This window comes from Candoia aspera, chromosome 5 (genome assembly GCF_035149785.1).
Source record: "Candoia aspera isolate rCanAsp1 chromosome 5, rCanAsp1.hap2, whole genome shotgun sequence".
In the NCBI taxonomy this organism is placed as follows: domain Eukaryota; kingdom Metazoa; phylum Chordata; class Lepidosauria; order Squamata; family Boidae; genus Candoia; species Candoia aspera.
In genome coordinates, this window is record NC_086157.1 from 99,159,982 (window position 1) to 99,184,011 (window position 24,030).

The following is a 24,030-nucleotide window of genomic DNA, read 5'->3' on the forward strand; positions in this document are numbered from 1 at the left end:
TCTTTTAAATTTGGCGACAGGCGATGCGCACCTTCCCGCGGCGAGCACGTGATGCCCGCGGGGAGGCGGGGCAAGCGACCCAGAGAGGCAGGCGGCGGCGGCGGCGGTAGCAGCAGGGCCGGAGGAGGGAGAGAAAGGGAGGTAGCGCCGGGCAGAAGGAGGGCAGCGGACGGAGGCGTCGCCTTTAAATCCTCCCAGCCGGGCGGTGGCGCGAAGGCAGCGCGTGTGGAGCCTCCAGGCGAGGGAAAAAGAAAGCGCTCCGCTGCGTCCCGAACCATGAGCAGCTCAGCCGTCTCCGCAGCCCTGCGGGACTCCCTTGTCGCTCCGCCGTCTCTCTGAAGCCCCTCTCCGGCTGATGCTTCCTCGCCGCCGCCGCCGCCAGCACCACCGCCAGCATGTCCCGGCGAAAGATCTCCTCGGAATCCTTCAGCTCGCTTGGCTCGGACTACCTGGAGACCAGTCCGGAGGAGGAGGGCGAATGCCCCGTGGCCAGGCTTCTCTGGAACGGCAGCCGGAGCCCCGCTGCCCAGTCCGGGGCCACCACCCCCGTCGCTACCGCTCCCCCGCCGCTGGAGGCTTCGGCGGCGGCGGCGGGTCCCCCTGGCCCGGCCCCCGCGGGCTCCCGGAGGGCTCCTCGCAGAAGACGGGTCAACCTCGACTCCCTGGGCGAGAGCATCAGCCGCCTCGCCGCCCCCACGGTAAATGCGCCGTTTCGGCCGCCGCGATCGCGTGTGCGGGCAGGCGAGCGGGCGAGCCGGGTTGGCGGGATGCCTACGCGCCCATCGGAAAGAGGAGGCTGATCCAGGGGACCGGAGGAAAGGGAGGACGGATCTCCACCTCGTGTGTGCTATTTTGGGGCTGGTTGCACGCAGGTTGAAGGGGTCTTTCACTTCCCCGTAAGAATCTTGTAATCTGTGCTCGCTGCGGAAGAGGAGCGCTCGACCCGCCATAGAAATTCCGCTAGCACCCCGCCCCCCTTTTTCGCCCGCTGTTTTCACGATCCGGGCTCTAAAAGCGCAGCCACAGGTTGTCCCTCGCGCAGGTGTCGCTTTGCCCGCTCCCTTCGCCACCCCCTGCACCGCTGCTGACCCTCCTGAATTAGTTGAAGGGAGTTCCTCTGGTCCCAGGTGTTTGGTCATTATTCTTTGTACAGATTCCCATCAAAGTGGTCAGAAATATCAGGAGTTTCCTGACATTTTGCCCTTCTAGGTGGCTTCATTCAAAATTTAGACTTATTTCAGTGGATCCTCTGTCATTCACCTTTTTTAATGGAATTTTCCAAAGGCTGCCTCCCTCCTGTAACCTCATCTTTTCCTGCTGCATCTTCTTTGTTTCCCTCTAACTGCACAGCCAGTCCTTTATGGAGGGGGAAAAAGGGGGGGGGGAAATAAATATGCAAGTTCCTATGATTGGCAGCACTAAGTCTCTCCTGAAGGCATGAAAGGTGAGGATTTCAGTGCTGTTTCTGCACTTACTCTGAAACATTTGATCCTTCTCCTGCTCCCGTCCCTTCCTAGTGGGATTATTCCCCTGAGAAATCACCCCCACAAACCCCACAGAAGCAGAAGGGAAAGGGATAAAAAGCCTGTAAGTGCAGACAGAGTTTGCTGTTGAATACCTGTGGCACAGAAGTGTGGCTGTTTCATAGCAAAAGCAGGATCCTGCCCTGCATGCAAGCTTTCCAGAGGCGTCTAGATAATGAGAAGCAGAATGCCAGTCTAGATAGGCCTTTGGTCCAATCTAGCAGAGCTTTTCCTTGGTTCTCTTTTGCTCTTTGTGAGATTCTGCCAATGGCCTGTGAAAGAAGGGTCAAACATACCATTCTCTAATTCTGCCATGACACACATAATCTGACTCAGCCATTTTTGTTTACTGTCTTACCGTGCTGTAGTGTTCTTATGAGAACACTAGGAACATGGTTTAGATGTTTACTTCCCATGAACCATCTTCCAATACCAACACAGTCCTTCTCTTCTTTTTCTCTTTGCAAAGTTTATTTCACTTCTTTGATCTAGGCGCTTAGTGCTTCATATACTTCTCATCAAAGATAACTTAAGAATTTTCTCTATCCAGCTTCATTCTTTATGCCATAATTGCTGGTTCTTTCACATTTCCCTTTTCCTTCCAATCTTGGCTGCTGATCCTTTCATTTGTTGGTACATCCCATTCCAACAGAGATCTTGGAAGTTCTCTACTTCTGCTTGACCCTTTCCAGCTGTGGAGTCATTTTGGGATGCACTGGCTTCAACTCCTGACTGGGATGATTGTTTTTTCACCATTAAAAAAAGTCTAAAGATGGACAAAGAATTTGTTTCTATCTCTTGACCATTCCATATTGTTTCTGCCAAGCTGCCTTGAATTCTGAACTTGTTTGTCTCTCCTAGGGAAGAAATGGAGAAGTACAGCTTGGTTACATACTGTTTTGCTTTATGTAATGCCATCAGTTTAGCCTGTGCTCTCTGGGAATGTTCATTAGTCTCCTGAGAAGAGTCCCATGAATAAGAAACTGCACTTTGCTCTTTTAATTGCTGTAGATTAAACTTGTTCATTGCAACTCTTTTAATTTTTCTCAACAGAATCTGATGGTTCCCACCATCTTAGTCCAGCTTTTGCTTATTCTTATGGCTGGCAGAACATGTTCGAAAGAGCCAATATGATGACTTTTAGAAGATGCTGCTAAGAACCTGATCAAGATAGCAAAGAATCACAAGGAGGGTTCTAGTTCATAAGTGAGGCATTATCTAGAATGCTAAAAAGGAAGAATCCAACAAATTATCTTACTAGCTTTTCAGGAAGGAAAGAAGGAAGGTTCAGATTTTCGATTCCTAAAACATGGAACAGTTCGTGAGAAAACTGGAAGGAGACATGATGTGGGATTAGTAAATATTAATGCTGCCTACAACAAAATGCTGGAGTAGAATGCCAGCCAATCAGTCTATTTTTCCCAGAATACTCTATTTAATTCCCCCTTTCTGCCTGTTTTCAACCCTTTCGACCAAAAGTTAGCCAGTTTTCTGAGTCTGCTGAATATGTGTTAATCGTCATTGGGTTGCTTTGGGGTTCCCTTTTTTCCTAAATACTGTTTGTAGCTCTGTAAACTTAGGGGTTACCCCAAAGCAGCGGATGTCTCCTTGTATGTGGGTTGTGACAAGCCCATGTTGCTCTTAGTATGTGTGTGTGTAAGTGTGTGCGTGCATATCTATCTATCTATCTATCTATCTATCTATCTATCTATCTATCTATCTATCTATCTATCTATCTATCTAATCCATCCTTGTAGAATAAAAGCAGTTGGAGGAGGGCAATTCAGAGCAGGGTTAGCACCCTTTTTCTGCAATATTTCTCCTAATAAGTACTAAAAGAAGAGCTAAAAATAAAATAGTTACAGTAGTATGGTACCTATACATAGTTCCAGAATCTGTTTTCAGTTATATAATTCAGCCCTGGGATATGCCACTGCCTTCTTAGTAAAAGCCATTCTATCACTATTGCAAAGAGGCAGAGTAAATGATAAAGCTATGGGGATTAGTTTAGTGCTGGATGCCTGTAGTCATCTGGGCAGGGACCAGATTAGCCCCAGTTGAATGTCTCTCTCCACCCCATAGCTGCCATTCCCTTTTATGGTATATCACCGAGAAATCTGCTTTCAGTTGAGTAATGCTCAGCAGTTTCTTGATTTGATAGGCATCTGAAACCAATTATATTAAGAGAAATGGTATATGTTTTTAGTCTTAGGATGCTCTGACAATTGAAAATAAAAACCTTTTTAGATAACTGCACAGAAGGACTGGAGGACATAGTTATGTTTGGTAGCAATCCATAGTGCATCCATCATCTTCCATTTTATTTTGCAAAGCTTATTGCATAATATTTTATGATGTGTGCAATGTGTGAAAGGTGGAATTGGTACCCCTGATATCTTTGAATCAATTTCAGTAGGGGTTAGGTTTTAAAAAAATAATCTATGCCATGTTCCATACATATTGATCAGTTGTGTCCAGAAGTGCAGATATGACTCTCTTCTGCAGTGTGTTGGGTTTTCACATTACTGAACATGCTCTTTTCATGACCAACAGGTTTTATATATTCCCTTTAAAGGGAGCACTTACGTTTCATTCTGTTTTAGAATAGTTCATTTTGGAGGTAGAAAAATCCTGAGGGTGTTCAAAGTTTACTTTTAACCATGGACAGAAGCCATTATATATGCTTATGTGGGTCAGAAGCGAGCAGGAACAAGTTGGTAGCTTAATTCTAATTTCTGATTTTAGGCAAAAGGACAGTAAATTAGATTACCTTTACTCCCTTCCCTTCAAATATAATGGCATTTACACTGACGTTTATTTTTAATTCTGACTTTTGATTAAATATTTTTAGATGAGCTTAAAAAAAAACTAGGCCACAAAGAATTTTCATACTGTGATATTAGGATAGTCCCATGTGGAGTGTGATTTTGCAAAAAGCAAACTGCTAGATATTAGAAGTATTTTTCAGAAAAGGTGGGTGCAAAATGGATTCATGCATGATATTCTTGCTAGAGCTGAGTAGTTCAGTTGGAGTTAGAGATTGCTGTATAAAACAGGCTGTATATTATGGTCCAGGTTATTGCCGTAAGAGATAGGAATCAGTGCGTGATTTGTCAACTGTAACCAACCTCCTGATATTTTGAAAAGACTTGTATCTGAACTTGGTTGTATTGTTAACCTATCAAAGGAAAGCATTCAGTTTTGCTTTTGACATTTTTTTTTCTGTTCATGATGACAAGTTTATATTCAATAGGGTACATCAGGAAAGATAAGGAGAATTACCAATGGGCTGAAGAGATAGATAATTCTCTTTATGTGCCTATTGGATAGTTCAGTATAAATAGAATTTCATTAATTTGTTTTTCCTTTCATTGTTGGGCTGGGTTTTTTTCCCCTCTCTTTCTGCATAGGCAGACCCAGAGCTGATGCTGTAACATTAGCTGAAGATATCCCAGCTGACCTTTGTAATATCTTTGAAAAATAATTAAATTGCTTAATAAAGCAGTGGCATAATTTTAGTCATTCTTGAGTAGTATGTTTAAGGAGATCTGATAAAACTTATTGTATTATTTCAAGCTCTCTAGCACTTCCAAATTTAGCAGTTACATTTTCACACTTTTGGGCATCATTAAGCTAACCGTAATGAGATGATTTTAGAGGCATGTGTAGATTTTCAGATTCTGGGGAATATTTATATTTTACTGGTAATCTGACAAAACAAACACAGATTAAGCAGGAGGAGCATTCCACTAATAGTTGTGGTCTCTTAGTCTTTTTCTTGTCCTACTTCTCAGATTATAAATTAATTTTTCACATAGAGGCTGGAGTCTCAGACTCTTATAGCCTCTCTTTACAAGTCACCACTATAAAGGATTAATTATTGTGCCTCTCTGTCATTAGAAAGAATTTTTGTTACAGTTTTTCCTTATATTTAATAATAAAAATGGCACATGGTATTTTTTAAAGTGCTTTCAAGTCTTAAAACTGCTTTATCTGCTTAATCTAGTTGTGAATGCATAAGGTAAGCCATTATTAGTATTATTTGCCTTCCAACGTTAAAATATAAAGGATCAAGATGCAGGTTGTGATCCTGCTTTAGAGTGCAAGCATTAGTCTGTGTGAAAGGTCCCCTGAGCAAGCACCGAGTCACTTCTGACCCTTTGGGGGGACGCCACTTTTGCAACCTTTTCTTGGCAGACTATAGTGGGGTGGTTTGACATTGCTTGGTTGTATATTTTGGCAAATTATGGTTTGCAGCCAAGAGAAGGTGCCTAATTTTGGTCTACGTGAAATGAGAGAAGGAAAGTTCAACTTGAGATTGGTCATGGCTTAGTGCTATGTGGAAACAGAGCCAACAAGTTTGTAATAGAGGTGTGTTTTGAACGGAGTGCTTCCTAGTTAGTAATTCAATTATTTAGTCGGTATATAAATTCTATTGTCACAGATAACTGAGATCCTGGCTGATTTACACTATGCACTGAAACTTTGCCTTTGGGTCTACAAGCTCAATTCAGTGGAAATAACTTGTAAATGAATGTACTGACGATTATGTTTAATAGCTTTGTGAGTTAAATACTGGTTGAAGAGGACAGTTGAAGTTTGAACTGCCTCCTAAATATGTCAATTTTGATATAAGCTCCAGTGTAAGTTATTCCCAGATAAGCAAAACTAGGATCACAACTAATTCTGTTTATAAAAGGAATCTTTTAAATAAAGGAGACCGCATACCTACTATGAAGTGAATTCCATTGAACACAGTAGGATTTACTTTTGTGGACATGTGGTTAGGACTGGGTTCAGGGCTGCCTCAAAGCGATATACTAAGGACAAATGGATATTTTCTGGCTCTGAAGCGTTCGGGGGTTAGATTATTTGCATGGCCAATTTTAGGGAGTAGAACTGTGGGAGGATTGTCCTGGACCCACAAATGAAGGGGACATGTCCAAAGTATTTTTCAGTATTTGAAGTGATCAGAGGGGCACTTTTCATTCAGAGCAGCAAAACTGCTTAACATTTGATGCCCAAATTTTCAGTATTTTGAGTTTGCCATATCTCAGGTACTGACCACTGACTTCAGTGGACAGAACAACAATAGGAAAAAAATCATACTAGGATGCAGTAAGAAAAAGAGGTGGACAGCTCAAACCTTCTGCCTTTGGGTCTCACAGAGCCTTAAAAACAACCCAGGATATCTGCCTTGATATAGTCACATAATGGGATAATGTATTGGTGTTATGATCTGTGCAAGTGCCCTGTTCCTCAACAGTGGTGAGATCTAGTAGCATAAGTGTGAACATTTGATATGGAATGTCCCAGTTTCTAGGAGGCTGTCCCAGCTGCAGCAGCATGAACAGCAATAGGTTATGTGAGTTGTTGGGCAGGAAGTAACTCCTGTTTACACTTCTCATTGCGCATAAAGCTATTGTATTTAGGTTGGAAAAATCTAGACGACTGCTAGTTGTCAATAAAGGGTTAATGATTTCCTTTGCAGCTCAGATATGGTGATTCCAATTGTATCTGTGCCAGTATCTGATGTTAAGGATGAACACAAATAAAAACATAAATGAACACAAATTCATATGTCCAGGTTTTGCTCTTACCTGATCACCTTCTGTACGTTGCACCTCTCATTTTCTTATATGTGAGCAACAGCTTTAAATTTTCTCCCAGAAAACAATGATTGGTCTTAGTCTGGATTTAAATTATTCATGTCTGGAATATATATAGGCTACATTCAGGCATGTTAAAGCTGAAGAGGAATCTCTACTCTGGTTTTTTACAGACAAGATTTGTTGCATTTGTTTCTGATGGTCTGACTCTCACATTTTAGCAGCACAACATTATGTGGCAGTTTGCCATTGGACTTCTCAGTTAGGGCTTACACATCATTGCAAACAGAAACATTTTCAGAGAAGTTGATTCCTGCTTTCAGTTGCAAAACAAGTCATGAAAGATCAAGAGATGCATGGTATGTGTGAACTGGTTCCAAACTGGGGATCAGTGCTCTCTGCCAATCATGGCTGTGCTCAAGGAATAGACTCATCCATCCTGGCTGAATTTAGATTCGGTTTTTCCATCTGTCACTGTCATTTAATTTGATGGAGAAGATACAGCTTTAGAAATCCTTTTCATAGGAGAAGTGCTCATGGGTGGAATACAGGGTTATTGTGCCAGATATAAACTGATTTCAGGTCTTATATGGACTATCCAGGTTTGGTTACTGTGTGCAATATCCAGTACAATTATCTGCATCCTCCTGGCTTCCCATACACATTTTCATTCTATTTGGTTTTGGGGTGAGGAATGTAATGGAAAGGGTAGAGACAAAGAGTGAGCCAACTTTTCTGATAACCAAGAATTAGGCATAGCTAAATGTTGTTTACATTTACATTTAAATATTGTAAATCCATTAACTATACCTGTCTGTACAGTTCTATCCTGGCAAATAGAGCATGATTGTTTATTGTTCTACAGATTCCTATGTTGCCTTTTGTTCTTTAAACTTTTCGCTCTTTTATGGGATCTTATCAACTGCATCCAACCATGACTTTCTTGGTATTTCTTTTCATCTCAACTCAGTCATTCTTCCTTCACATATTTGTTTTGTGATGCATTTCTCATTCATCTTCCCTCTATGACCAAACCACCTCAGTGTACTTATTTTGTACTGGCACGCAATTTTGTATTCAGTCTACATTCATTCATTGCAACAGATTACATGTTATATTTCCACCAGAATTTCCCTATATTAAAATATCTGCATCCATTTCCCCTTCTTTAGTAAACATTGAACCACAAATTCATCTACTTTTGCTCTAGTTTTCCCCATTTATAAATCACTTGCAATCATCAAATCCATTTTTTTTCTGTCAAATCCAACCACATTGGCCTTTAATACATTAATTTTCTGATCCATGTTCCTCATTGCATCATATTGCAAATTGTACGACTCCTTAGCCAAAAATGTAGTATTGTCTACATACAAAAGTACATGGACATACACATTCCCAACCAGTGTACTTATAACATCATTACAAGTATTTCTTATATATTTATATATAAATACTAAACCAAGGGGGCAATACACCTCCCTGTATTGCTCAGTGTTCAGCTATTACTTAAGCATTCCATTTATTCTCACACATGCTTTGCTTTCATCTTAAACCACTCCTATCAGTTTCACCATCTTTCAACTCCATATTCATGTAAAACATTCCATTATTCAAGCCTATGCGCATTATTATATAGTTTCTGGAAATGAACAAAAATGAAATAGCATGTCTTTTGTCCAGTTCATGTGTTTTCAGGTATTGTATTTGCACACTCTCTGCTCAGATTAAAGCTACACTGCACTATCCTGATTTGCTGATTGTCACCTTTTGTACCTCTTTGATAAGAACTTGCCAAACACCTTCTGGGGATTTTGTTGTTTATTCGTTTAGTTGTTTCCGACTCTTTGTGACTTCATGGACCAGCCCACGCCAGAGCTTCCTGTCGGTCGTCAACACCCCCAGCTCCCCCAGGGACGAGTCCGTCACCTCTAGAATATCATCCATCCACCTTGCCCTTGGTCGGCCCCTCTTCCTTTTGCCCTCCACTCTCCCTAGCATCAAAATCTTCTCCAGGGTGTCCTGTCTTCTCATTGTGTGGCCAAAGTATTTCAGTTTTGCCTTTAATATCATTCCCTCAAGTGAGCAGTCTGGCTTTATTTCCTGGAGGATGGACTGGTTTGATCTTCTGGCAGTCCAAGGCACTCTCAGAATTTTCCTCCAACACCACCGTTCAAAAGCATCGATCTTCCTTCTCTCAGCCTTCCTTATGGTCCAGCTCTCGCAGCCATACATTAGTATAGGGAACACCATTGCTTTAACAATGTGGACCTTTGTTGTCAGTGTGATGTCTCTGCTCTTAACTATTTTATCGAGATTGGTCATTGCTCTTCTCCCAAGGATTAAGCGTCTTCTGATTTCCTGACTGCAGTCAGCAACTGCAGTAATCTTTGCACCTAGAAATACAAAGTCTTTCACTGCTTCTACATTTTCTCCCTCTATTTGCCAGTTATCAATCAAGCTGGTTGCCATCATCTTGGTTTTTTTGAGGTTTAGCTGCAAGCCAGCTTTTGCACTTTCTTCTTTCACCTTCATCATAAGGCTCCTCAGTTCCTCTTCGCTTTCAGCCATCAAAGTGGTATCATCTGCATATCTGAGATTGTTAATGTTTCTTCCAGCGATTTTAATTCCAGCCTTGGATTCCTCAAGCCCAGCATGTCACATGATGTGTTCTGCGTACAAGTTGAATAGGTAGGGTGAGAGTATACAGCCCTGCCGTACTCCTTTCCCAATCTTAAACCAGCCCGTTGTTCCGTGGTCTGTTCTTACTGTTGCTACTTGGTCGTTATAGAGATTCTTCAGGAGGCAGACAAGATGACTTGGTATCCCCATACTGCTAAGAACTTGCCACAATTTGTTATGGTCCACACAGTCGAAGGCTTTAGAATAGTCAATAAAACAGAACTAGATGTTTTTCTGAAACTCCCTGGCTTTTTCCATTATCCAGCGGATATTGGCAATTTGGTCCCTAGTTCCTCTGCCTTTTCTAAACCCAGCTTGTACATCTGGCAATTCTCGCTCCATGAATTGCTGAAGTCTACCTTGCAGGACCTTGAGCATTACCTTACTGGCATGTGAAATGAGTGCCACTGTTCGATAGTTTGAACATTCTTTAGTGTTTCCCTTTTTTGGTATGGGGATGTAAGTTGATTTTTTCCAATCTGATGGCCATTCCTGTGTTTTCCAAATTTGCTGGCATATAGCATGCATTACCTTGACAGCATCATCTCGCAAGATTTTGAACAGTTCAGCTGGGATGCCGTCGTCTCCTGCTGCCTTGTTATTAGCAATGCTTCTTAAGGCCCATTCAACCTCACTCTTCAGGATGTCTGGCTCTAGCTCACTGACCACACCGTCAAAGCTATCCCCGATATTGTTATCCTTCCTATACAGATCTTCCGTATATTCTTGCCACCTTTTCTTGATCTCTTCTTCTTCTGTTAGGTCCTTTCCATCTTTGTTTTTGATCATACCCATTTTTGCCTGGAATTTACCTCTGATGTTTCTAATTTTCTGGAAGAGGTCTCTTGTCCTTCCTATTCTATTGTCTTCTTCCACTTCCGCGCATTGCTTGTTTAAAAATAATTCCTTATCTCTTCTGGCTAACCTCTGGAATTTTGCATTTAATTGGGCATATCTCCCCCTATCACTGTTGCCTTTTGCATTCCTTCTTTCTTGGGCTACTTCTAGTGTCTTAGCAGACAGCCACTTTGCCTTCTTGGTTTTCTCTTTCTTTGGGATGTATTTTGTTGCCGCCTCCTGAACAATGTTGCGAACTTCTGTCCATAGTTCTTCCGGGACCCTATCTACTAAGTCCAGTCCCTTAAATCGATTCTTTACCTCCACTGCATATTCCTGAGGGATATTAGTGAGCTCATATCTAGCTGATGTGTGGGTCTTCCCTAATCTCTTTAGTCTGATCCTAAATTGTGCAAGAAGAAGTTCGTGATCAGAACTACAGTCAGCTCCAGGTCTTGTTTTTACCGACTGTATAGATGACCGCCACCTTTGGCTGCAAAGGATGTAGTCAATCTGATTTCGGTGTTGTCCATCTGGTGAAGTCCATGTATAAAGCCGTCTCTTAGGTTGTTGGAAGAGAGTGTTCGTTATGCAGAGTGAGTTGTCTTGGCAAAATTCTATCAGCCTATGTCCTGCTTCATTTTGTTCTCCCAGGCCATGCTTACCTGTAATTCCAGGTGTCATTTGACTGCCCACCTTAGCATTCCAGTCTCCCGTGATGAAAATAACATCTCTTTTAGGCGTGTTGTCCAGTAGGTGCTGCAGATCCTCATAGAACTGCTCTACTTCAGCTTCTTCAGCATCTGTGGTTGGGGCGTATATTTGGATCAGTGTGATGTTAGATGGCTTGCCCTGAATTCGAATTGAGATCATTCTATCGTTTTTTGGATTGTATCCAAGCACTGCTTTAGCCACTTTACGATTAATTATGAAGGCTACTCCATTTCTTCTGTGGTCCTCTTGTCCACAGTAGTAGATCTGGTGGTCATTTGATGTGAAGTGGCCCATTCCAGTCCATTTCAGTTCACTGACGCCCAAAATGTCTATCTTTAATCTTGACATCTCACCAATAATCACATCCAATTTGCCCTGGCTCATAGATCTTACATTCCAGGTTCCAATGGCGTGTTGATCCTTAGAACATGGGATTCGCCGTTCACCACCAGCACCGTCGGCCGCTAACCGTCCTTTCGGCTTTGAGCTAGCTGCGTCATCACGTCTGGGGCTAGTTGAACTCATCCTCTGTTCCTCCCCAGTAGCATTTTGACCATCTTCTGACCTGGGGGTCTCATCTTCCGATGGTATACCGACATATCTCTGGTTGTACTGATCCATTTAGTTTTCACGGCAAGAATACTGGGGTGGGTTGCCATTACCTTCCCCAGGGATCGCATTTAGTCTGACCTCTCTGTCATGACCTTCCCGTCTTGGGTGGCCCTTCACGGTTTAGCTCATGGCATCATTGAGGTGCTCAAGCTCCAGCACCACGACAAGGTAACGATCCTTTGCTGAAGCTTCTGGGGATACACTTAAAAAAACTGATTCCCTTGCTAGTTTTTGCAATCACTCTTACTAGCTTTCCCTTTCTACAGTATAAGGAAAAATAATGTTGTTCTTCTAATCGTCAGGCAAAGATACCATCTTCACATATATGTTAAATAAGTTGCATAGCCATTCCATAAAGAAACCATTTCTACCTTTTAAGATTTCTCCTGTTACCACATTCTACATTGGCAGCTTCACCATTTTCAAACATGCTCAGAGCGTTTATGACTTTTTTTCATTGATTTTTTTTCTTGGACATCAACATTTGTAACACTTGGTTCAGTCATACTCTTTGACATATCGCTATTGACATATCTCTTCCAGCATTTCCTCATTTTCATAACATCCCAAATCATTTCATCCCTTTTATATTTTAACTAATTAATTAATTATTAATCAAATTTATCACCGCCCATCTCCCAAAAGGGACTCTGGGCAGTTTACAATAAAACATAAATAGAAAAATATAAAACTGTAAAACACTATAATGTACAATAAAATAAATATGATAAAAACCCTGATGGCTGAAAGTTCTCTGTGATTTACAAGCAGAGCAGGGTCCTTCTAAGAAACTAACCATCCCCAGGAATGGCTACTCTCTCTCCCGCCCCAGGCATAATTACAGAACCAGGTCTTTAGCTGTTTCCTAAAGTCCAGGAGGGAGGGAACCAATCTCACTTCCAGGGGAAGGATATTCCAAAGGGTAGAGGCTATTGCAGAGAAGACCCGCTTTCTGGACCCCACCAGATGGAATTCTCTTGCAGATGGGGTCCTCAGCATGCCCTCTCTGCACGACTGGGTGGGACAGGTTGATGTGATGGGGAGGAAACGGTCCCTTAGGTAAAGGTAAAGGTTTCCCTTGATGTAAAGTCCAGTTGTGTCCGACTCTAGGGGGCGGTGCTCATCTCCGTTTCTAAGCCTTGGAGCCGGCGTTGTCCCTAAGGACCCGTCCGCGGTCATGTGGCTGGCATGACTCACGGAACGCCGTTACCTTCCCGCCGAAGCGGTACCAATTAATCTACTCACATTTGCATGTTTTCGAACTGCTTGGTGTGCAGGAGCTGGGACGAGCAACGGGAGCTCACCCTGCCGTGCGGTTTCGAACCGCCGACCTTCCAATCAGCAGCTCAGCGGTTTAACCCGCAGCGCCACCGCGTCCCCTCAACGGTCCCTTAGGTAACCTAAAAATTAAAATTTTTTAATGCTATTCACTCAGCTGGAAGTTCCTAGTTTAGCCCTAATCACTCACTTCCAAAACATTTTTTTCACTTCCGTCAAAATGAAGCCCCATTTTCTCTGCCTCTTTTACTCTTAACCGTTCCATGCTGTCTTTGACTACACTTTGACTTTCTGTCATCTCTTTTTGCAGCAAACCTTTTCTTGTATTAACTTCTTCTCAGTCACAGCCTCTTTCATTTCATCATTTTACCAAGAATCCTTTTCCATACTACCCACATATTTAAATTGCACTTTGTAACATGTAAGCAGTCCTCGACTAACGACCATTCGTTTAACAACCGTTTGAAGTTACAATGGCACTAAATAAAATGACTTAAGACCAGTCCTTGCACTTATGACTGTTGCAGCGTCCCTGTGGTCACATGATCAAAATCCGGGTGCTTGGCAACCGGCCTGTATTACAACAGTTGTAGTGTCCTGTGGTCACATGATTGCCATTTGCGACCTTCTAAGCTGGTTTCCAGCAAGTAAAGTCTAACGGGAGAAGCCAGATTTGCTTAACAACCATGTGATTCACTTAACAGTTGGGGTGATTTGCTTAACAACCACAGCAAAAAAGGTTATAAAATCAGGTATGACTCACTTAACGATTGCCTCGCTTAGCGATGGAGGTTTTGGTCCCAATTGTGGTAATAAGTCGAGGACTACTTGTACTTATTTTCATTCTGTTCCTTCTCTATATCTTTTTTTCTTACATCCATACTCTATTTATTTTTGGGGAGATTAATCTACCTTCTAGGTCATTTTTATATTCATAGTACATTTAATTTCTTCCCTTTACTTCCATGTCCATTTTTTCCAAAATCTGTTCTTGATATTTCTAAACAATGGTCAGCTCCACATTTAGAACTTCCCATCATCCTTCTGTCATTCACTAATTTTCTCAGTCTTTCATCTTATGTGATCAAATAGTATTGTTTTTAGATTTATATTCATTCCTTTTCCTTATCTTCCTTGAGGGAAAGGGTGGTTCCTCCAGGCTTAAAAGAGGTGGCCAAGTGCCTCTTCCTCAAGGGGCTGTTGTTGAAGCCAATAATCCTGGACAATTTTTGTCCAGTATCCAGCCTTCTTTTTTAGGGAAAGTTGTTGAGAAGGTGGTTGGGGAGCAGCATCAAAAGATCCTCAAGGAAATGGATTATCTGGATCTGTTTCAGTTGGGTCCAGACCAAAGTAGAGTATAGGGACAACATTAATCACATTTGTTGATGACCTTTGGTGGAGCTAGGATGTGAGAGGTATGTCCACCCTGGTGCTCCTTGATTTCTAAGCAACTTTTGATATTGTTGATCATGGTATCCTTCTGGACCAGCTGTGAAGACTGGAAACTGGCAGCACAGAGTTTCTCCTCCTTTTTCTGCAATTGGTATCAGTGTTGACAGGGACGGAGAGGTCAAGCTTGTGGCTCTTCACTTGTGGTATACCTCAGGGCTTGATGCTCTCACCCTTCCTGCTTAACATGTCAGTTCGGGGTTTGGTATAATCAGTATGGTGATGATTCCAATTGTACATTGCAATTTTGGACCATCCAAGTAATGCTGATGATGTTCTATCCTGGTGTCTTGAAGCTGTACACGCTGGATGGAGAAGAACAGACTCAGGCTCAATCCTGACAAGACCAAGTGGGTGCAGCTATCTGGGGCTTTTGGTCCTGAAGACTTTCCATATCTAGTCTTGGATGGGGAAGCACCTCTGCAGTTGAGATTGGTGTGCAATCTGGGGGTCTCCTTGGACTCAAAGCTCCTGCTCAAAGAGCAAATGGCACTTGGGCCTTTGCATCAAGTCTTTAATCACATAAAGCCGTTGGGGGGAGATGGGCGGTGATATAAATGTAAATAACAAACAAACAAATAAATAAATAAATTCACATAGTAGGATAGAAAAAGTGTAGACTAAGTTACCATTCTGAGCAGTTCCTCCACGTGCAATATTCCCTTGTAATAGTTAAGACAATACTGGTCTGTTTTGGTACATTTGACCACAAACATAATAAAACCCCAATTTTATTCCAAATATATTTATGCTATTCCATGCCAGCTAGAATCTCTGACTTCATTGCGGCCAATGTTGTGTTGCTTGCATCCCATCAGTTTGAAAATACATGCAGTATACTAAGAGACTCAGAATGCCCTGATTTCCAACACTTTCATTAAATCCCAAGCAAAGATGTTATCAGGGAACTATTCCCCTGGGCTTAATTTTTTTAAATCAGAAGATTGGGGCAGTCAAGAGTGCTTGCAGAGGGATAGAGAAGTGTATAATAAAAAGCAGCAACATTCACATACTTGTAAAAATTCCCCCTGAAGTAATTCTAAACTACTGAGTGATTGATGAAGAAAAACAGATATCTCTTTCATAACAGGGGGAAGGGAGCTTACTGGAAATTAGAAGACATATTTCACATTATATTACTTTTCAGCAATGAAATTTGATATTGTCAGCATTTGCAAAAACCTGTAAATCACATGGTTAAGCAGATTTCTGCAGAGACAAGAATTAATTGGCAGTGAAAGATGGACTTCAAGTGTAAATGCACCTTTATGATTACAAGTCAAAAACGGGTGGGGAGAATTTATTCCCAATAGCAAAAAATGGATTGGTCACTTTTTAAAAATTGCATCACATTGTCATTTTGAATAGTCTTTAGAGGTATTTGGGGTAAAACATTTATGTTAAAAATAAATGTAGCAATAGCATCTTCTAGTCTTGTGTATCTCAGTTGTGAAGAGGCCTGTATAGGTTTGCATTATAAATTTATATTTTCAATTTTCACTTGCAACACATAATTTGAATATCAACCAGAATGTGTAGCAGAAACACATAATTTGGATATAAAGTAGAATCAATAACCAAAATGCAGTTTAACATTAAAACCACAGTAAAAAATTGCCAGGTGATTTTTGCACAACCAAAATGAACTTGTTTCATATTATGTTATGCAAGTAATTCTAATTCATAGGGATGAGGTACAGTTTTGATCCACATTTCTAAATGCTGTGACTTAATGTGATCAAATATGTGATTTGGAACAGTTTCTTCTGAGTAGCACATTTCTCCGAACCTTGTCATGTACATGGTGACTCAGTTACATACAAATATGCAGATTTTAGAGGAAAGTTGTATATAGAAGGCTGTATATTATGCAAACTTAGGTATAAAACATTTTGGGAAGTACTGAGGTTTTTTTTTCTATATGTGTGAGTGTTTGTATTTATTGCAGGAGTTTTTGTTTTGGCAGACTGATGTATTAAAGAGAATAGATTTATGCTTGAATATACATGAAACTAAAATAGAGTGGAAATAAATGAAGTCATCAGTCTCTACTAATTCATTATAAGAGTCGCTTTTAAAGATTTTTTTTAGTCTACAAAATAAATTTTGAGATAAGGAAACCTCAGCTGTTTGAACTGAAGTTAAAGATTGATCAGCTTGCATTAGCATCTAATTAAATAACTGAGTCTTGCATTATTCATGATGACTGGCCACTTCTGCATCCATTTCTTTGGTTCACATTATGTTAAAAGCAGAAAACTTCTGTGGTTACTGGGAGAGAAAATAGTGAGCTGAGCCTATTTAGTTTTGCAGTAAACATCCTATGATGTGAACTGCGCGTGTCATAATACATTTATCTTCCTCTAAGCTCTGTGAGTTTAGCTAGCTGTCAGGAAATTGTTTCCCTCCCAACTACTCATTTTACTAATTTTACCTTTGTCCCTTTGGTTATATTAGCCAAATTTAATTAAATGTTTGATTGCAGCATAAATCATGATGACAGGTCAGTGTTTTAAATCTGCGCACACACACACACATACCATAAATAGGCAAATTCTTGAAATAAAAACCCTGATGCCTGGAGTAGGGTGAAGTTCAATGAAAATTAAGGGGTGGGGCCCAGGCTTTGCCAACAGTGGGACCAGAGTAAATACATTTTAACATAGAGCTCATAATGGGAACAAATTACTGGCCTGATTTTTAAAAATTTTAACTACAGCATTTAGGACCTAGCCCTAAATGTGAACAGGTCAACATACTAAACCTGCCAGATTGGTCCAGTATGATTCATTCAATATGTTATGCTTATCTCTATTTGCGATAACAGCAGTGAGCCTTTGATGTAGGACTTGTAGTAGCTTGATGTAGGCTTGTTCAAGCCACTACACGTCCTTTCAGAATGATTTCATTAGTTAACTCAAAACCTCTGTTACACAAAAGTTACTTTGGGGGCTGTGACGTTGTGTTTGGGATTGGTCATACTGATTTTTAAAAAAAAAAAAAGGTATTGCATCTATATGCTGCCTTGCCTTTAAAGCCTCAAGACAATGTTCAGAGTCCTCCCCTCTCCTTTTATCTTCACAAGTTTTCTAGGAAGTAGGTCAGAGTGGAAGAGAAATTTGTTAAGATTAATAACCAGATGGTAAAAAACCTAGCAATAGCATTAACACACCCGACTAAGCTTGGTCAGGTTGCCATGATATTGTTACAATATTCTGTGGCTTACAATATTGTGCAGACTCAGGTTATGTCTCATGGAATTTTGCAAATCCAGAAAATGGGTTAATTCAGTAGCCAGAATAAGAAGATCATGCACCAGGCATTATAGCTAAATGCAGTTCTGAACCAGCATTTCCCTGGGTGGAAAACAACATTCTAACCATTACTGTATTGTACTCCTATCCCTGATGGATTCTGGATTTGTGTTTTTTTTCAGTTCTAAATTTTGCTCCAGTCTTAATAAAAATATAAGGGAAATCATGCTCCATCCACTTATGGGCTTCTCTATGTTGCATCATAATGTAAATTATGATGAGGACAGAAAGGTGTTTTGGCAGGAAAAAGGACGAGTGGTTTTGGTGGGAAGAGGTTTTAACATATTTTCAGACCTTTGGTGTAAATTGACTATGTTGGCACCAATCACATAACAGGTATTGTTTCTGCATAAAGTGAATTTTTAGATGAAAATGATCAAATTCATAACAGTGAATTCATATAAACTAAATTCACATAAAGCATAATGCAGTACATATTAATATTGGGCAATCACTTGGTAGAATGTATGTGATGTTTTGCTGTTTTAGAACCAACTTGTCTGTTCAGCAGGATGACCAGCTACTGTGAAAAATTGTTTTGATTACCTATATTTTAATATTGATATCATGTCTTGTTTCCATCATGGAACTTATGGGGATCTGCATGGAATTTCTCTTGCAGTCTCTCATTCAGCAGAGGGTTTCCCTCCTATATCATGAGAATGCATGGTTCTCTAGAATTTGAAATCCAGATATAGGCAGCTTTATGTTCTCCAGACCTCTTGGTGTGGATAGCCACAGATAGGGCATTGGAGAAACTACAGGACATCAGTTACAAAAACTTGCTTTAAGCCTGGGAAATGGAGAAAACACTAGAAAAAAATTCAGTTTGGCTCCACCTTAATTCCATGAGTTGTAAGAGGGAAGGAAGGAAAATCACAGTCAGGCTTTCAAGATTATGTTACTTATAGCCTAATTTCTCAACCCTGGCAACTTTAAGATGGATGGACTTCAACTCCCAAAATTCTGGGAGTTGAAGTCTACCTGTCTTAAAGTTGCCAGGGTTGAGAAACATTGGCCTAAATCAATTAAGTAGAGCTCCAGTAATTCTTGAAGAGTCTGTTTCCTGATCTGGCTTGCCTTGAAGGACTGACACTTGGATTACAACTACATTGGCACAGCTGGGCTGATAAGAATTGAACTCTAGAACATTCCACATTTCTATTCTGATAGCTCAAGCCGACATAACCAAAGACCAGTTTGCTTTTCCTCCCCTTAAGATGCCTTCTTTCTTATCCCTAGTGATAGCAGCGAAAAATAACTTTTCAAGATGGCATTGCTAGGATCTTCAGTTCTTCAACAGCTGGGGTACATTAAATGCTTACCTGAAAGCCCGTAAAATTCCAGCTGGGAGAAGAAGGAAGGTCTGTTTTTGGTACATTTTAGGAATCCCAGTTCACTTTAGCCTAATGGTCATGTAATTTGTTGGATAAAATACATCCAGGTACTTTTTCCAGTCTCAGGTCAGGCAGGAAAATGTCCAAGGCTAACCTATGTGGCTAGAAGGCTTTGTTTTACCTATGTCCAGGATGAAACTGGCAAAACAGGAAGAGAGAGGGCCATTTCGAAAGCAATTTGCAGGTGGCCATAACAGACAAGCCCGAGGAAAGAGTGGCTATCACTCTTTGTGACATAAGGGCAGGAGAGAGAAAAACAACATTTAGATTATCTGTATAAAGTTCTAGATCTTTTGGCCTTGTAGGCACTGATCTTCACCTTTACTGGGACTAACTGCATCTGCAACAAACTTTGCTATTCTATCCGTGGCTTGTCCTTGGCTTCCCATGAAAGCTGCAGACTGGGGGTTAGAGAGAGATTTATTGCAGGGGCTTGGGTGAATACCTGACAGCTTGGCTGTTCACATCTGTAATTCTGTGCTATGCTTAGGGGTCTCCCATTCCTGAACAAAAGTTGATAGAAATGAAGAAGGCTCTGTAAGCTTAATTTTTTTCAGCCTGGTCTCTCCAGTTTATTTTCCTTAAATTTCTATAATGTCAGGCAGCATGGTCAGACCTAATCTGGTGCCTCTTAGATGTCTTATGGTCCAGTTTCATAATGCCTGTCAATCGTAGATGTGCATTATGGGAACCAAAGACCAATGAATTGGGACAGCAGCAAGTTGAGGAAGTCTGTGTTAACCAAACAGACAAAATTGCTCCAAGGGACATATCTTAAATATCCTATAGAAATCAAGAACGAAATTTCACTCTTGCTTCTGCCCATCACGGCCTCCTGCTTTATATAATTGCAAAGATCTCTGATTGGGAACCTGAAAATGCAGGGAATTGAAAAGGTAGATTAAAGGAACTACAGTGGTGGAAAGCAGGTAAAACACAGCCTCATCGTAAGGAGAATTGTTTCTATTTTGTGTGGTTCAACTGAACATTGCTTTTAAATCTTTCATTGTGATGGTTCAGAAGCTGGCAGCTGGTCAAACTGACCCTACTGTAGGTTTCAAGATGAAAGGCAGTTTATTAGTGGTTTAAATTCTAGGGATGAACTTGGTGTTCTTTATCCATCCCTTTCTTCACAGTATGAATCAGTGTGTTGTGTTGCTACGAAATTTTCCTTTCTTTTAGCTGCATCTGAAGAGGTCCTTTTAGCTGCATCAGGTCCTTTGGATTTAAACACCTGCCTCTCCAAATGGGAAGGTGTGGTTTCCTTGTGTGTGGCCTCATTTGGATGGAGCTCTTGTTAATTTCTTTTGTGAGAGTGCTTTGGATTCTTTTTAAAGGTTTTCCTGAGACGGTGAATTTGGCTCCTGCTGAGAACAGACGTAATTGCTTGATTCAGAATTTAAAAATGCTGTAAAAAGGCTTAAATCTGTTCTTTCCCTTTATTTTCCAAGTGTAGCTAAGCTGCCCATCAAAATGCAGGTAAATTGCTAATGTCTGCTCCTAATAATTGTGGACTTGGCTTAGGGATGATATCAGAAATCGTATGGATTGCATGCTTTTACTGCTGTGGTGGTGAAGATAATTGTGATTGATCAATATTTTTATTACATTGGCTTGGCACAATTGCCTTCCTTTCCATAGTTATTGGCAACACTGGAGAAAGATGACTGAATCAGTGCTTAAGATTTAAAATGCTGCTGAAGTTCAGGCTTACCCATTAAAGTACACCTAATTAAAAGCAATTTCATATTTGCCTCTGCATTTCTGAGTAGGGATTACTATTGCCAGTTTGAAAAATTCCTTTTTTTTTTTTAAAAAAAAAGCCACATTGCCCAGAAGTCAAGTAAGATGAGTTGTTATATGTCAGCCTGTTTCTATAGCAGTGTTCCTCAACCTTAGCAACTTGAAGATGTGCGGACTTCAACTCCCAAAATTCCCCAGCCAGCATGCTGGCTGGAGAATTCTGGGAGTTGAAGTCCACACATCTTAGAGTTGCCAAGGATGAGAAACACTGTTCTATAGAATTTTGCCCACTTTAGGCCACATTTTTGTAGACTGTGGAGCTCAAAACTGCAAATTAATATAATGAACAATACTTAACATATGCAGGATATGGTGGTGATGGTGGAGGCATCTAAATAGCAGTATCTTTCCCAGGGCTGTAAAAAAAAAAGACATAGTCCATATTTGGAGAATTATCAGCCTATAGAACGGAGAGACTTCTTCAGCATGCTGGTGGAATACTGTAATGGACATATTCCAGACACTGTATTCAGCGTCAGGAAATCGCCTATTGCTCTGGTGGTGGTGGACACTTGGAAAAGCAGCAAGGCCTGATCTACATTTGCTTTTTGAAACTGGGTGTGTTTCTTGTTTACTCAAAACAGATATGATCTCCAGGCATCAAGAAGAAAGAGAGCAATGCTTACCTTTCCCAGTAGAGAAGTCGTTTTTTTTCTTCTAATTTCCTTCTAAACGTGTCTCTTGTTTATAAGAAGTGGGCTGGCAGAGGTATAGTGTTCCGTGCCATCCCCAATCATAGACATGCCTTCTTAATAGGGACTCGTGCCCTTCCCTTTCACCCCACATCTATAGTGGTTGAGGATTAATGTTTTGGGGGTAGGGTGATAATGCAAATGGGGGAGTTGGGTCATGCAGATGGACAGGGTCTGGATCACCTCTTCGTCTTCCTGTTTATAGGATTTATACTACAGGTTTTGTGGATTTGTTTCTCTAAAGCTATAATTTTCAGCAACTGAGATGGAAGGAAGCTCCATATGTCTCTGTAGTCCTTGTGTTATGAAGTCTCTGATGCTGGAGGCCAGGTAATCTGTTGCTGGAAGAGTGGGTGGGTTTGCCTCATTGCAATAGTGCCTCAAGCACCAACATTATATACAGTTTTGCTAAAGAAATGAAGATGGTTATTTACTATTAGGAAGAAAACAAAGGGTTGTGTTCTATTGACATGACAAAATAACTTGCTTTTGTTTATCCCACTTGTCAAAGACGATTGAGACGGCCTCCAATTTGTGTCCTATGGAGTTACTGGGAGCTTTTGTCTTAAAGGGAGCATCTAGCCATACTTGGGTGACCTTAGAAGAAAAGCTAAGCAGGGTTGGAGCTTGTTAGGAAATGGATAGAGATCACCAGGAAATTTGATAGCTGCAGGCTGGACTGGGAAATTTGAAAAGGCTTAGTGGCAAACCGTTTTATACTCTTGCCAAGAAAATTACATGGACTTATCTATGAAATCCGCAGGAGTCAAGCTTGACTCAAAGGAGTCTTCATCTTTTGCATGGATTTATCCTTTAGGTTATCATCTAAGACCCACATCAAATGTCGCATGCAGAAATTTGTCCTCCATACGTTTTCTTTTCTTGTGAAAGGGGCTTGTTTCTCTGTTTCATTCTCAGGATGTTTTAGAATTTCTTTAGAATTCCTTTTTGGTAGCAAGTGTTTGAGCTTATGCAACTATAAGGAAAGAGTTCTGGAGTCTCTATCACTCTGTGCACCCTTCCTCATTGCCTCTGCTTCTGATCTGGATAGACTCCATCTATGATAGGAGTTCTCTTCTAATAGGATTTAATGGAAGCAAGGGTGGGCATCCTTTCTGGGCAGATGGGCACATCTGGAATTATGAGAGGATTTTATGGACATTCACCCCAAATGGCCACCACTGCTGCCAGAGGCAAAGTCATTACTTACAACCCTCTCTGCTCCTTCCTTGGATGCTCAAGTTCATCCTACTGTTTTCCTTTTTCTTCTTCTTTTTCCAGGCAGGTTGGTGACACCTACAAACGCAAGATTGGCTGCTCTGTTTTTATTTTTGTGCTGGTTGATGCAGGGGCCCTAAAACAGTTTTATAAATGAAGACAATGGTAGATACACTTTTCAGCACACCAGATCTCCTTTCACTTATGTTTTAAACAAAATACTCTTTGAAAAACCATTCAGGCGGGAGAGGAAGACAGTCAGGATATCTTTGAGTTGATTCCTGCTGCCTTCGAGTTAACCCTTGTGAATTGAAAGATTGGAATGTGCTGATTGTGCTGGTAAGAACAGGACAACCATGGTAAAATAATGGAAGAGCCGGGATAATGTCCCTGAAAATAATGCAGAAGAAACTTTCAGCACAGCGTTGGTGAAATTTTTGGGGAGTTTACTGAAAGTAGCCTTGAGATACGCTTGGTCCCAAGTGACTGGCATACTATTCTGTATACATCATGTTTTCCTTTTGCAGCTTTTTGTATTTGGTTACACTGGAACCACTGCTGATTTAATGGAGGACTAAAATATCAGGAAGAGCCTTGAAATATTGATGTGTTTGTGGAACAAAAACAGCTTGCTACTTCTGGGCAGCTTTCTTCCCATTTCTCTGGAGGAGGCACAGCAGATGTGTGAGGGGAGGAAAAAAAATGTAATTGGAAAAATATACATTAGATTAAGCAATAATATCAGTAGTCACCTCTATTCAGACACCGTGCTGAGAGCTAGGCTGACTGACAAACTGCTGATAACATTTTTATTATTATTTCTTTGTTTATTCTGTAGCCGCAGACCATAAGGCAGACTCTCCAGAGGACACTACAGCATTATGAGCATCAAGTTATTGGGT

The 24,030-nt window shown here is 40.9% G+C and overlaps 1 protein-coding gene across 1 annotated transcript in view; it reads left to right on the forward strand.

Annotated features, from left to right (window-relative positions):
- The first annotated feature begins 221 nt into the window (after nt 1-221).
- The window catches only part of GUCY1A2 (guanylate cyclase 1 soluble subunit alpha 2), a 174,883-nt gene continuing 151,074 nt past the window's right edge, over nt 222-24,030 (forward strand). Inside the window, exons 1-2 of the mRNA XM_063304475.1 lie at nt 222-698; nt 23,967-24,028. Coding sequence (XP_063160545.1) covers nt 396-698; nt 23,967-24,028 — 365 coding nt within the window. The 5' untranslated portion in view covers nt 222-395. The remainder of the gene's footprint in view (nt 699-23,966; nt 24,029-24,030) is intronic.